General features: G+C 34.4%; 4 protein-coding genes across 9 annotated transcripts; 3 read left to right on the forward strand and 1 right to left on the reverse strand.

Annotated features, from left to right (window-relative positions):
- Positions 1-1092: 1092 nt before the first annotated feature.
- On the forward strand, positions 1093-2663 carry LOC103492154 (probable purine permease 11). The gene is made up of 2 exons (XM_008452398.3): positions 1093-1199; positions 1301-2663. Exons 1-2 carry the CDS (start codon positions 1160-1162, stop codon positions 2353-2355), a joined length of 1095 nt encoding a protein of 364 aa, XP_008450620.2. The 5' UTR covers positions 1093-1159; the 3' UTR covers positions 2356-2663.
- A 131-nt stretch (positions 2664-2794) lies between these two features.
- Positions 2795-7609, reverse strand: LOC103492153 (phosphoacetylglucosamine mutase). Of its 2 annotated transcripts, none has more exons than XM_008452397.3 (10): positions 7357-7609; positions 6939-7057; positions 6592-6854; positions 6224-6343; positions 5962-6104; positions 5627-5881; positions 4715-5130; positions 4241-4416; positions 3683-3779; positions 2795-3176 (listed from the first exon to the last, which is right to left on the reverse strand). In XM_008452397.3, the coding sequence occupies exons 2-10, from the start codon at positions 6997-6999 to the stop codon at positions 3019-3021; spliced, it is 1689 nt and encodes a 562-aa protein (XP_008450619.2). In that variant the 5' UTR covers positions 7000-7057; positions 7357-7609; the 3' UTR covers positions 2795-3018. The 2 variants fall into 2 exon arrangements, 1 of the variants encoding a protein (XP_008450619.2); XR_007818928.1 differs by having other exon boundaries at positions 3124-3176; positions 4255-4416; positions 7357-7590.
- Positions 7610-8103: 494 nt separating this feature from the next.
- LOC103492155 (uncharacterized) lies at positions 8104-10167 on the forward strand. The gene is made up of 3 exons (XM_008452400.3): positions 8104-8446; positions 8617-8707; positions 9788-10167. The coding sequence occupies exons 1-3, from the start codon at positions 8377-8379 to the stop codon at positions 9921-9923; spliced, it is 297 nt and encodes a 98-aa protein (XP_008450622.2). The 5' UTR covers positions 8104-8376; the 3' UTR covers positions 9924-10167.
- Positions 10168-10603: 436 nt separating this feature from the next.
- Positions 10604-12775, forward strand: LOC103492156 (uncharacterized). 5 transcript variants are annotated; one of them, XM_051081252.1, is made up of 3 exons: positions 10604-10921; positions 11015-11114; positions 12149-12775. In XM_051081252.1, exon 3 carries the CDS (start codon positions 12166-12168, stop codon positions 12586-12588), a length of 423 nt encoding a protein of 140 aa, XP_050937209.1. In that variant the 5' UTR covers positions 10604-10921; positions 11015-11114; positions 12149-12165; the 3' UTR covers positions 12589-12775. The 5 variants fall into 5 exon arrangements, with proteins under 5 accessions (XP_050937209.1, XP_050937211.1, XP_050937210.1 ...); XM_051081253.1 differs by having other exon boundaries at positions 10605-10921; positions 11015-11102; positions 12158-12775; XM_008452401.3 differs by having other exon boundaries at positions 10607-10921; positions 12158-12775.
- Position 12776: the final 1 nt, after the last annotated feature.

Raw genomic sequence — 12776 nt, forward strand, 5'->3', positions numbered from 1 at the left:
TTGTGTTAGATTGGATTGAATTAGAAAATTGGAAAAAAAATATACTTGAGTTGGATAACCAGATCGTCTAAGTAAGGGATCGGGTTGACTCGACCTACCCGATTATATATATATATATATAACTTAGAAGTAAATATCTTAAGTTTTCCCCATTTCTGCTTCCCATTTCCTTTTTCATCATTTTCTCACTTTAATTGGGTAGAATGAGAGGAAAACCTTTTTTTATTTTTATTTTTTTATTTTACCTATTTTGATTTTTTTAATAATTAACTTAAATACTAATATTGAAAAGAGTTAATTAAATAGATCGAAAATAAATGTTAATCGTAAAGAAATTTCAACGTTTGACCTTGCTTGATTACCCACTTTCCTACCAAGTTAAATCACTGATTGACCCAAAAGTTTAAGTTTAGGAGTGAAAACAAATTTAATATCATATCATATAAATATTAATTAGTTAAATTTAGTATTATTTCCAAATAAATAAAATTAATTTTGGTATTAAGTATTTTAACTTAGTATATATGTATTCATTCTCTAATAGTATATGTATTTCCAATTAAAATAATTCTTGTGTTATTAATTAAGTAACATTTTTATTATGATTAGTTATATACTTTCAATAACATTCCCATACACAATCAAATACAACAGTCTCTTATTCACAATAATCTTATTCTCAAATATCTCTTTTACGAGACATTCATGACATCTCTAAACCAGATGGAGTTTGAAGACAAACCACCTAATCCATTTCTTGTCTTTGTCTTGCTTAGTTTACATGGTTGGAAAGGTAATTACATATACCATTAGCCAACAATTGTTGACCTTTTCTCATTTTCTTTCCCCTTTTTTGTGATCCTCATTCGTACAACTCCTCATCATATAATTCAATAGGGTCATTAATCAGTGTTTCAAAAACATGGCCAATTCAAACTTGTCTAGTTGACTTTGATTCACCACTCCCAATAAAAGCACTTCAAAGTTTGACACTGGAGTAATCATGTCTACAATTTCAGTCAAACCCCAAGAAATCCTTGTGAGTTTGAATGTTTATAAAGTTATTTCCCTTTACTTTCTTGGCATCCAAATACATTTATTCTCTCAACTTAAATTCACATACAAATCCTTTGTTCATCCCAAAAGCCTCAGGATCCCCATGGATGAGGCTATTGAACTAGCTCAAGTTCATAGAAGGGGTAGAATCTTTTTTAACATTTTATGGGACAAAAATAGAATCAAGGATTTTTTTTTTTTTCTTTTTTGTTTAACTGATCATGGAATTATGGATTTTGATCAGGTAACCAAAGAGACCAGCGTTCAAACAAAACTCGAAAACTCGAACGGTATACACGGTGGAGTCGCATAGGTATCTACACCATTTTTCTTGTGTGTGGGCAATCTGCTGCAACTCTTTTGGGAAGACTTTATTATGATAAAGGAGGGAATAGCAAATGGATGGCTACATTGGTTCAATCAGCTGGCTTCCCAATTCTTCTTCCTTTCCTTTGGTTTTTTTCCCAACCCACCAAATCTTCCTCCAAACAGCCAAACTTCCTCACATTTTCCTTCATTTGCTTTGCTTTTGGCCTTCTTTTGATAGGAGACAACTTGATGTATTCTTATGGCCTTCTCTATCTTCCTGTCTCTACTTACTCACTTCTTTGTGCAACCCAATTGGCTTTCAGTGCACTTCTTAGCTTCTTTCTCAATGCTCAAAAGTTTACTCCTTATATACTCAACTCCCTCGTCCTCCTCACCGTTTCGGCTTCCCTTCTAGCATTCAACTCTGAGTCTGACACCACGACTCACTCTAGTAAAGGAAAGTACGTAATCGGGTTCCTTTGCACACTTGGTGCATCTGCTACTTATTCATTGTATCTTTGTCTTCTTCAAGTGTGTTTTGAGAAGGTTATAAAGAGGGAAACATTCTCCATAGTGTTGGATATGCAAATATATCCTTCAATTGTGGCGAGTTGCGGTTGTGTTGTAGGACTTTTTGGAAGTGGTGAATGGCGAGGCTTGAGAGATGAGATGAGGGGATATGAAGAAGGGAGAGTTTCCTATTTTATGACATTGGTTTGGACTGCAGTAACATGGCAAGTCTCTTCCGTTGGTTTGTTGGGGTTAATTTTTGAAGTGTCTTCATTATTCTCTAATGTGATCAGCACATTGGCTTTGCCTGTGGTTCCAATTCTAGCAGTGATATTTTTCCATGACAAAATGAATGGGGTGAAGGCTATGGCTTTAGTGTTGGCTCTTTGGGGATTTGTTTCCTATATTTATCAGAATTATCTTGATGAGTCTAAAGCCAAGGCGAACCAACAAAGTGCTGATAATGTAAGTACAGTTTGATAAAATCCGATTTGAGTTATAACCATGCTCTCACAACTTGTCCAACCAAGTCCCAAGAGCAAGAGAGGAGTCAAATCACCTAACTCCTGAAGAATAAGAAAGAAGACTACAGTGAAAAAGTTTTAGCATATATTTTAGTTTGTTAGATTTTTTTGAGTAAGTCATAAAAAAATGCTACTAAACTGTTTTTAACATAGGTTTTAGTTTGTTGGATATTATCTTAGTAAACTGTGTGAATGAAGGATCGAACCTCTAGTGTAAACGGTATGTCAATTACCATTGAACTACGTTCGCTTTGGCTTTTCAAAATTTGGCATCCAAATAATATATTTCTGAAGAGAAAGAAATCAAACCCAGTTCTAAAACATATCAACGGACCAATGCTATGAAATTTCTGTTCAATTCTAATGTTACCGTGTGGAGAATGCAAAACCATACATTTCAAAGAAAAAGAATCACTTGCTGATGAAGCATAACAAATGAGTTACACTTCAGCGATTATTACACTAAGAAAATAGTTTAAACTTCAAGTCCACAAGTTAATAAGCATAAACAAAAAGAATCACTTCCCAATTTGTACTAGGAAAAAAAATTAACACATGTCAGAAGCTGATAACATTTATGTGGAACCATCATCTGTTTATTTGTCATTAATCTGTTTGCTTAATTCGAGCTGCCAACCCCAAGGAATTGGTCTACTAGTTTTGCTACGGAGGTTGCTAGATCATCTGCTGCTTCCTGTGTGGATGCCTCTGCATAGACACGAATAACGTCCTCGGTTCCTGATGGCCTTATGAAACAACGTCCTTTAGGATATTTTGCTGCAACAAAATATGAATCCAATCGGGAACAAAAGAAAAGGTATGAGAGTAGTGAATCTATAGCTGATCAAGGAGATACCATGTAGTCCAATTTCAAAGAAGAAACAGTCTCATAATGTGGGAACAGTCCATCTAGTTTAGTTGGAATGGAATATAAGAAGCATCTCCTATTCAAAAATCAAAACAACAAAAAAAAAAAAATACAAGAACTCGCAACAGGATGGTGAAATGCGAGGCAAAGAGAAAACACAACAGAATCTAAGAGAAAACACAACAGAATCACAAATCTCATTAGGATCTATTCAAACATCCGAATCACATGGATGCTGTTAAAAGTGAAGTTTCAAATATTTTTACCTATTGTTGATCTAAAATAGGTCAACTAGTTGTCTTAAAAAAGACAACAAAAGTCAAAAACCAAAAGAGAGTGTAAAAAGGCGGTGAAAGATAATTATGCAGTGTCATTTGAAACTTACAACAAGATTAACTAAGCGAATTAAGATTACCTATTTTCGAATTGATTGCTTCTTGTAGCCCAGGTGGCTTCACAACCTCGGTTTCTGCGTTGGTTGTCTCAACCATAGTTCTGTCAACAACTTTCACCTGCAAGTTAACAAAGAAAATTTATGATGAACCAACTCTACATCAAGAGTAAAAAACCAACACCTAGTTAAAGCTCCTAAAATACCGTCCAAAAGAGAGCTCTAAGCCTCTAAATACAGAACACTGATAACATGCTACTCAACCAACATAAATTTTGACTCTTATCTCTAAAAAGTAAAAAATGGAATACAATAGTGTTGAAAATAATTGTACCAAGGGTATTTGTGTAATGTTTATACCCTTGTTTATTTCCCTTTTTGTCAACGCCCATTACAGTGTATAAATATTCCATCCCTTGTATTCTTTTGATAATAAAAAAAATATACAAAAGACTCATATCGTGGTTTTTTCTCCCTAAAACTAGGGTTTTCCACATATACCGTTGTTATTCTTTCTTCTTCTTTCTTAATTAATTTTTATAAATAGTAAACTCGCTTCATAACAAAGACAGTCAAACAAACCTTGAGCTGCCTACTTGGTAAGTCTTGATAAAGCTCACTCCATGTTTGTATCGACCAATTTTTGTGTTGTAGAATAGCCTCAACTAGAAGCAAGCCACTCAGAGCATCTCCGACAGCTTGGTTAATCAAGCGGGTGACGGCCAGTAATCTTAAGGCCGCCTTATGTGATTTCGAACCTGAAATGGATAACAAAGTAGTTTTCACAATCAAAATATAGTTATTAGGATCCTGATTGTATGATATAAAAAGAAAACTAGTCTTTAGTGATAGTGGCTTACAAGTTGGCTCTTTTTCCCAACCAAATTTTAATTCCCAATATGTTTCCTCCCTCAAATTTCTTAACTTCCTCTCCATTAATAACCACTCCACCCTAACAAACTCCTCAAACAATTACTAGCATGTTAGATCCTATTATTCATAATACAACCTCCAACAGTGATTCAACCAAGTAATAAATACAATGAGAAATCTTACCTGAAGATACATCAGAGAGCTCCCAATAAAGGGGCTGTAACACAGAAATGCAGTAATCTGAGAACAAAATAGTTCCATGACCATTTGCTTCAAAATAGATCCCAATGTCATATTCAGCAGCTTTCTCATGCAAGTACTTTACTCCTGTTGGAGTGAATACTACTTCAAGTCCCAACGCTTTAAGATATTGAGTTGATGCTCCATTTGCATAAGCAGTTTGCACAACACCAAGGGTGGGCCGAAAGTCAATTTTGGTGGCTTTGGTCCTTGCGGCCAAAATTGTTAACTGTTCCTCGATGAATATAGCAAATAAAGATAATATCTTGTCCCCATCAACAAGATTGATCCTATTGCTACTTTCTGATGGCACAGTAAAATATACTAGTCGATCAGCATCTCCATCAAAACTAGCACACCTGAAAAGCTAGAAGCACCTAAGCATTCAGTATTACCTCAGATTAAGCTTATTATACTTCTCAACCATAAAAAGATATAGATTGAACTTGTTATGACTAAAAATTGATATCTATCCCAAAGGTCCATTATGATAATGGTAGGAAAGTCAAGGGGGCTATTCTGTATGACACAATGCTAAAATGCAAGTGGAAATTCGTATCTTATCAACAAACTATAACCAGTATGACAGTTACCTACTTATAACTTCAAAAGATTCGAAAGATGTCAACAATGTGGAGTGTGAGTAAGATTGTCCACAGGGGAAAAGAGTATTGTTGCAATTTGCACCTACCAGGTTGCGATGTTAACCAAATATTTGTTTACAAAACAAAAGATTATTTCTATGAGTGGAAGATCAAGATATCTCTCAAGGGATATGATGTGTAAGTGTCAGCAACATCATCATATTCATAACCACAGTAAGCTATATTAATCAACAGCATAGCAATGACAAACCTGATACCGACATCTTGTGAACCAAAGCCAAGTGGAACTATCTTCTCTTTCTGAACAAAATCAGCACCTACTCCTTCATTGAGTACACCTTCTCCTTTTCCTGAGTTACGAATCTCAATAGCTAGACCATTCAACATTTCCTTCAACATTTCTAATTTTTGTCCACCAACACCATTAGCCCCATCAACAACCAACTGGTTATCCCAATCTTTCAGTTTCCATTCACTATTATTTGGGTTTGAATTAAACAAGCACCTATCAAACATAGAAGTCCTTTCACAAAGGAGACCACCAAATAAACCAATTTCTCATCTAAATAAATGAAATAAAACCACCTGAAGGAGCTTGAGAGCTCATGAAAGTAATCACGTTCTGATCCATTCAAGCCTTTATTCCGAACATGAACCATCCAATGCAACTGTGGGGTCGTCAAAATTCCCAAATCATGAGCAACAACCCCAATGATTGAGCCAATTCCCTTCATTGAGTTTAACAGTTCAAGTGAACAAAATGAAACATTATTTCAACCAATAATAAACGAAAAAGATAACAGCACAAGAAAGAAATGAACTATTATTTCAAATGAAGGGCAAATACATGCTTTGCAGCGTCAAGTAGCAGTTCTCCACTTGGCCTCGTATCTCTTGCCACCAGAACTTGAGCTGATTTTGATCCATTTAATAAGATATTTTCCTTCTCCGCAAATTCAATGATTAACTGCTCGTCAATTTAATTACATTGAACATCTTAGGTTCCATGTCCAGTTATGTTAACGCAAATAAATGAGAAATAATGACAAACTCACTCTCTGCATAATAGTAATAACTGAAAAAAAAAAATGAAAATGCCCCCTCAACTTTCTTCCTCGATGGGTCAGTCTCCAATTTCACCCTCATCAATTGTTAATCAAAGAAAAAGAAACTAAGAAAACCAAGGCATTGTTGATTTGTAATTGATAGCCATACTTGAACGAGATCTTGCGAGGAAGACGCATTGGCAAGGGCATTGGCAAAGGGTTCCCAGTCTTGGGTGAGCATCCCACCACTCGGGTCAGCGACTTTTACCCCATTATCAGATACTTTATTGTGAGAGGCCGTGATCATCAACCCAATCCGTTTCCCAGTTTTCAATGCTCTCAAAGCCGCTAGAATTCCCACCCTATACACCGTTGACAGAAGCACCGATGCATCTTCCCTAAAACCTGCCGTTCCATAAGATAACCTCACTCCTAACAACGAAAAAGAAAAACAAGAATCAGAAGCTATGAACAATGGTTGTTGTAAAAGAAGATGGAAAAAATGGGGAAAACAACCTTGAGGAGGTGGGAAGCGATCAGATTCCTTAAGAAGAAGATCACGTTGATTGTCATACATGGCCTCTAATTTGTAATAGTCTCTAAGCAAATTAGCTTCACTACCGCTATTGTTCTCGCTGAATCCATTACAATGAAACAAAAATCAGAGAGAAATACAACAAGTAATTAAGGATAGTTCAAAGTTCAAATGACTGTATTTCCATTCTTTAACTAATTCAATTAAAAAAATCTACTTTTTTCCACACACAATATCACAATCAAACTAAAACCCAACAGGCAAAGAGAGGTTAAAAGATGAATGGTCAAAATTCAATTCCAGCTTTGATTAGAAAACACAAAGAAATGGATACTGATGATCATAATTAAAAAAAAAAAAAAGGATCTGGAAGAAACAAAGGAAAGTTAAGAACTAAACCTTGAATCTTACTCGCCCGAAGAGGAGAACGCAAGAATTTAGAGAGATTTATACGAACTGAAGCTCGAAGGTGATTTGTACAAATGGCCTAGGATTTGAAAACTAATGAAAAGTGGCTCACCATATTGTTAATTTACTAATCTTTTATTGGAAACCCTTCGCACATTTTCAACTTAGAACATCACTCAATCCTCGATGTTCTATCTTATGTACTAGATCCAAGATATGATCTTCCATACTCAATGATCAATATTCAATCTTTGTTATATTTGTTTGTCATTTCGATGTAATATACCTAATAAAAATAAAAAATTACATCCAATGACAATAAAGCAATTCATAGTATTTTTTGCATATTGCAAACATGACAAGTAATTACGTATATCATATAGTTCTGGAAAAATAGTTATTAGAGTTGATAGCTTTTTGAAAGCTGTATAATATATCTAATTATTTGTTATATTTGCAATGTACAAAAAGAGGTGCTATGGACCGTTTTTTCTAAATTTGTTTAGCATCTGATGCAATTTTTTTAATATTTATTATTTTATATTTATTCTTTTAACATAGTATTTACTATTTTCTTTTCAAACAATATAATTTACATCTTAAATATACGTTATAATTCAAACTAAAATAATTTACGATCGAACTGTAATAACTTTGCTATCCAAACGTCACGACATCCCTATATTATATGATTCATATTGTATATTTATGACCTTTGTTTTAGGGGGTAGTCGGAATATTTTAAAAGGAGAGCGTAAAGAACATAAATTTGTTAATGTTTATTATTTGAGGCTTTGAGTTGAGCTGCGTGGTTTTACTTTTGTTCTCCCCCGCCCGCCGCCCACAGATTTTCAAGCGTTTGGCAAATTCGACTTTCCTTCCTTTCATTTGACAATAAATACAAATCTCTCGCTGCTGTTTCTTCGCCATTCTCACATTTTCCGAAACCTCCGTGTTTTCTCTCCTCTCTTTCTCTTCAATTTCCTTACTCGATTTCTGTTCCCGTCATCCATGGCTGAACCCAAGGGCAAACTCGAATCTATTAGGGACTGGGTTTCCGAGCACAAGCTTCGCACCGTCGGTATAAATCAACTCATCACTCCTCTCCTCCATTTCATTTTATTGATTTCTCCGATTGATTGATTGATCGACTGACTATGTTTGTTCTTTTTTCTTTTTTTTTTTTTCCTTTTCGATTTGGGGTTACGGTTTTGGGTTATAATTGAACTTTTGTTGTTGTTTTGTGTGAAGGGTCTTTGTGGCTTAGCGGTATTGCGGGTTCTATTGCGTACAATTGGTCTCAACCGAATATGAAGACCAGCGTGAAGATCATCCACGCTAGGTTAGTTTCTAATTTTATGTGTTTGATTGTTGATGTTGATGTTCTTCTTTAATTCTGGATTTGAGATTCTGCTATTGCTGATTATTTATGGATTTTTTTTTATTCTGGAATGAATTGATATTGAATTAACCTTTTTGGATGAAAGTTTTTGAAAACCTACTCTCTTTTGGGGATTTTGTCGTGGTTTGATATCTTGAGGAAATTCTGGAGCTTTTGGGTTCTTGGCTTTGTTTGAATGGATGTTTTGGATGGCTTGAGAAAGGTTAAATTTGTTGTCTGCTTGATAATTGAGTTAATGATTTTTTTTAGTAGAAAAATTGTGGTTTCTCCTTAACAAACAGCTGCTTGATTTTGTGTTTGTTCTAGAGTTCTGAAAACTGTAATCGGAAACAGCTTTCAGGAAAACCTCAAACCTTTTTCCCCTCCTTTTACTTTGTCTTATGATTGTGTGCTTTGTTTTGTTGATGACTACCAAAACACTCTTAAGCTTTTGCCTTCTGTGCTTTTGTGCCTTCATCACTTTTTGGTGTCTTCATGGATTAGAGCTTTGGCTTGTTCTTTATTGAAAAAAACGATTGAAGGACAAATTTAGACAATTTTTTTACAACCTTTAACTATATGATCAGAAGTAATTGCATGTATTGAACCAATCTTCTTTCATTCATTAAAATTTTAAAATACATTGTCTAATTATTTCATTTAATAAGTGAACCAATCTTTAAACTATGTGAGATGCCTTCAACGTAGCTCTTCGCATTGTTTCATTTTCTTGGTATAGTACTTCCATATTGCCTCCTTAGTGGAAGTTTGACTGACTATTACATTTGAGATTTCAAACACAGATTACCAATAGAAGGTCGATGAAAGTTTGTAAATGATGTTTTAGGGATCTAAAATGAAAAACTTGACAGAAGTTTGAGTGCAAAAGCCAGAGTTTTTTGTTTCGCTTCGGGTCAGATGTATAGAATAGAAGTTTTTCATAACAGAACATTTTAGATGGCTTATTTTTGTATTATTTTCCATGTTTTTCTGTATGAGTTTCAATCCTGATGTGTTATGGTTCTTCAAATTTACTGTCAGGTTACACGCACAGGCTTTGACCTTAGCTGCTCTTGCTGGCGCTGCAGTCGTTGAATATTATGAACACAAATCAGGAGCGAAGGCCGAGCGATACGCCAAGTTCCTTCCAATTGATAATTACTCACACAAGGAATAAGCTTTTTTTTTTTTATATTTTTTTTTCCTTCTCATTCTACCCTGGAGGGTAATAAAGTAGTTTCATTCTGAGGCTTAGAATTCTTACTGCTCCATTCTTTTTTTTTTTTTTAGTTTTATTTTCTTTTCACTAAATTGGCAAATATCAATATTTCAGATGCTTGATTCATGAAAGAAATTTCTTTGTAAACATGGAGAGGTGAATACTCTTGTATTATGAATGAAATGTTTGGTTTATTTCTGAAGAGTTCTGTTCCATTTGGTCTCACTTTGACGTATAATGTTTTCTTATATCATGCGAGTGTCATTTCCTCCTCCCGAATTAACCAAGACTTGAGACCGTTGGTGTATTGCTACACTTATCTAGTTTTTCTTTCGAATCTCAAAAGTTAAGGTGGATCGATCATTGATTGAACAGTTCTCTCTCTATTAGTAGTTGAATTTTGCAATGGTTAGGGAATAAAAATTATATACAAAGTCATCTTCTGAAAATTAAACAACAGTGTCAAAAGGAATTAGAAAATGTTGTTAATTGTGTAGTTGCAAATGTTAGCAACATTAAAATATATTAGTTTGAATGGCCCAACTTTACAGGTTTCTATAATTAAAACCATACATTCCCTTTTTTACTTTTCTTCTTGTTCCTTCAAAGTAAAACAAACATTGGATATAGACAAACATCTTCAACAAAAATCAATTTTGTTTATTCTACTTCTCTATCAAATTTGAATCAAAACGATTACTCCAACATGTTGTTTTGAGAAAACGACACAATCGACCCAAACGTTGGTATGAGATGATTGCGAGATAGATGAAAAAGGAAAATGATACAAATGTGAATTTGTATGGGTGAGTAAGAAAAGATTCTAGAAATCTACAGACACCAAATATCGAAGATTCCAAATGCACAATTTCATCGTCGGAATCAAATGGTGGAGGAATGGAAGAAATTAAAGGGTAGGATATCCTATCACCTTTTGGAGTTCCAATAAGTCTAAGGTTAGAACAGTAAACCCTAAATCCTAAATCTCTTATAACTGCTTCCATTTTGTCTTACTTTTTGCGATTTTCCCTTTTTTGTTTTTTTACAAGTTAAACCTCTAGTTATCTTCCCCGTCGGATTTGAGCTTCAGTTCGTATAAATCTCCACTCAATTTTTACATTTGTCCTCTTCGGGCGAGTAAGATTCAAGGTTTAGCTCTACTTTTTTCTTCCAGATCCATTTATTTTGAAAAAGTTTTATGATCATCAGTATTAACTTCCTTGTGTTTTCTAATCAAAGTTAGAATTGAATCAACCATTCACTTTTTAACCTTTCTTTGCCTGTTGGGTTTTAGTTATATTGTGATATTGTGTATGGAAACAGCTAAAGTTTTTCAATGGAAAACTTGATGATTGTGTAATATTGTTATATGTGTTTCTGTCTGTTTTTTGCTTCGTTGTAATGTTGCCTGATTCAGTGAGAACAACAGAGGCACTGAAACTTAGAGACTATTACACATTAGAGGTCATGGACAAAAATCAACATGATCTCCTTAGGAAATCTGATCACTTCCCACCTCCTCAAGGTTGCTTTCTCCATTTCCATTTTGTCTGGGAAAAGTTCCATCAAAGTTAGGAATTAGAAGCGTCCTCCACCTGTTTGTAGAAATGACTGAGTGAAGTTTTGTGTGTTTGCTTTATTTTTAGACTGTTTTATACGATCATCCTTCCAATTATGTTTCTGAAAATTCAAAACTATATGTATAATCCTATCAAATCATTTACGAATTAGTTGAAATTTGTCTATGAATTCAAATGTTTATATACGTAGACAAAGGACTCGATTGATAACCATTTGAGTTTTGAAAGTTGGTCTTGATTTCTTACCTTTGATCTTTTCCATAATTTTCATTTTCACTGTTGAAACATTTGAATTTCCTGCTAAATTTCAACTACAAAAGCTATTTTTTAATATTGTGGCCTGATTTTTTAAGTTGTTTTTAGAAGTAGTTGACAAAATAAATAAATGTGTGAAAGTACTGTATACAACCTTTACTTTAAAAAACCAAATAGTTCAAACGAGTCCTAAACTTTTATTAGAAAAAAATCATATTGTATATTGTGATATAATTTTTCACTTCATGGATCAATGGCCCGTATGTTGAGATCACATAAGACATTTGCAAATTGCATCACCAAGTCCAGTTTTTTATTGAATACTATTTGGTTGTTTGTTTGAATGAGTTGAAATAGGCAGATAAATGATGATGATACCTCTCAAGGATTTGGTGCCAGCAGCCCAGAACAAAGTGAATACACAATTCATAGTTTTGGAGAAAGGCATGACAACGATGGAAGGACAAAACAAAGTATGCCAATCACTGGTGGCCGACGAGACAGCAGCGGTTCACTTCCAGCTATGGGGAGATGAGTGCGATGTCGTTGAGCCGAGTGACATTATACGGTTAACGAATGGGATATTTTCGTACAGTCGAAACAATAATCTGGTGCTGAGGGCAGGGAAGAGAGGGAAGATTGAGAAGGTAGGAGAGTTCAAGATGGTGTTTGTAGAGACACCAAATATGAGTGAGATCCACTGGGTTCCAGACACCATTAACTCCAACAAGTATGTGAAAGAATCTGTTTTATCTCCTTATTCTCGCATCTTTCCTCCCATTCGTTGATAGTCTTATGGTGGTTGTAGACCAAACTTGAGAAAGAAAGGTCAAGGAATTAGTAGATTTTTGAAGATGCATTTCGCATTATGTTTGTAATGGTGTGGAAGAAGTGAAAATTGGATAGATTTAATATGCGGATTAAATTTATTTTTTAAATTTTCTAATTGAATTGAAACCATAAAATTAGATAATAC

Source organism: Cucumis melo, chromosome 2 (assembly GCF_025177605.1).
Source record: "Cucumis melo cultivar AY chromosome 2, USDA_Cmelo_AY_1.0, whole genome shotgun sequence".
Classification (NCBI taxonomy): domain Eukaryota; kingdom Viridiplantae; phylum Streptophyta; class Magnoliopsida; order Cucurbitales; family Cucurbitaceae; genus Cucumis; species Cucumis melo.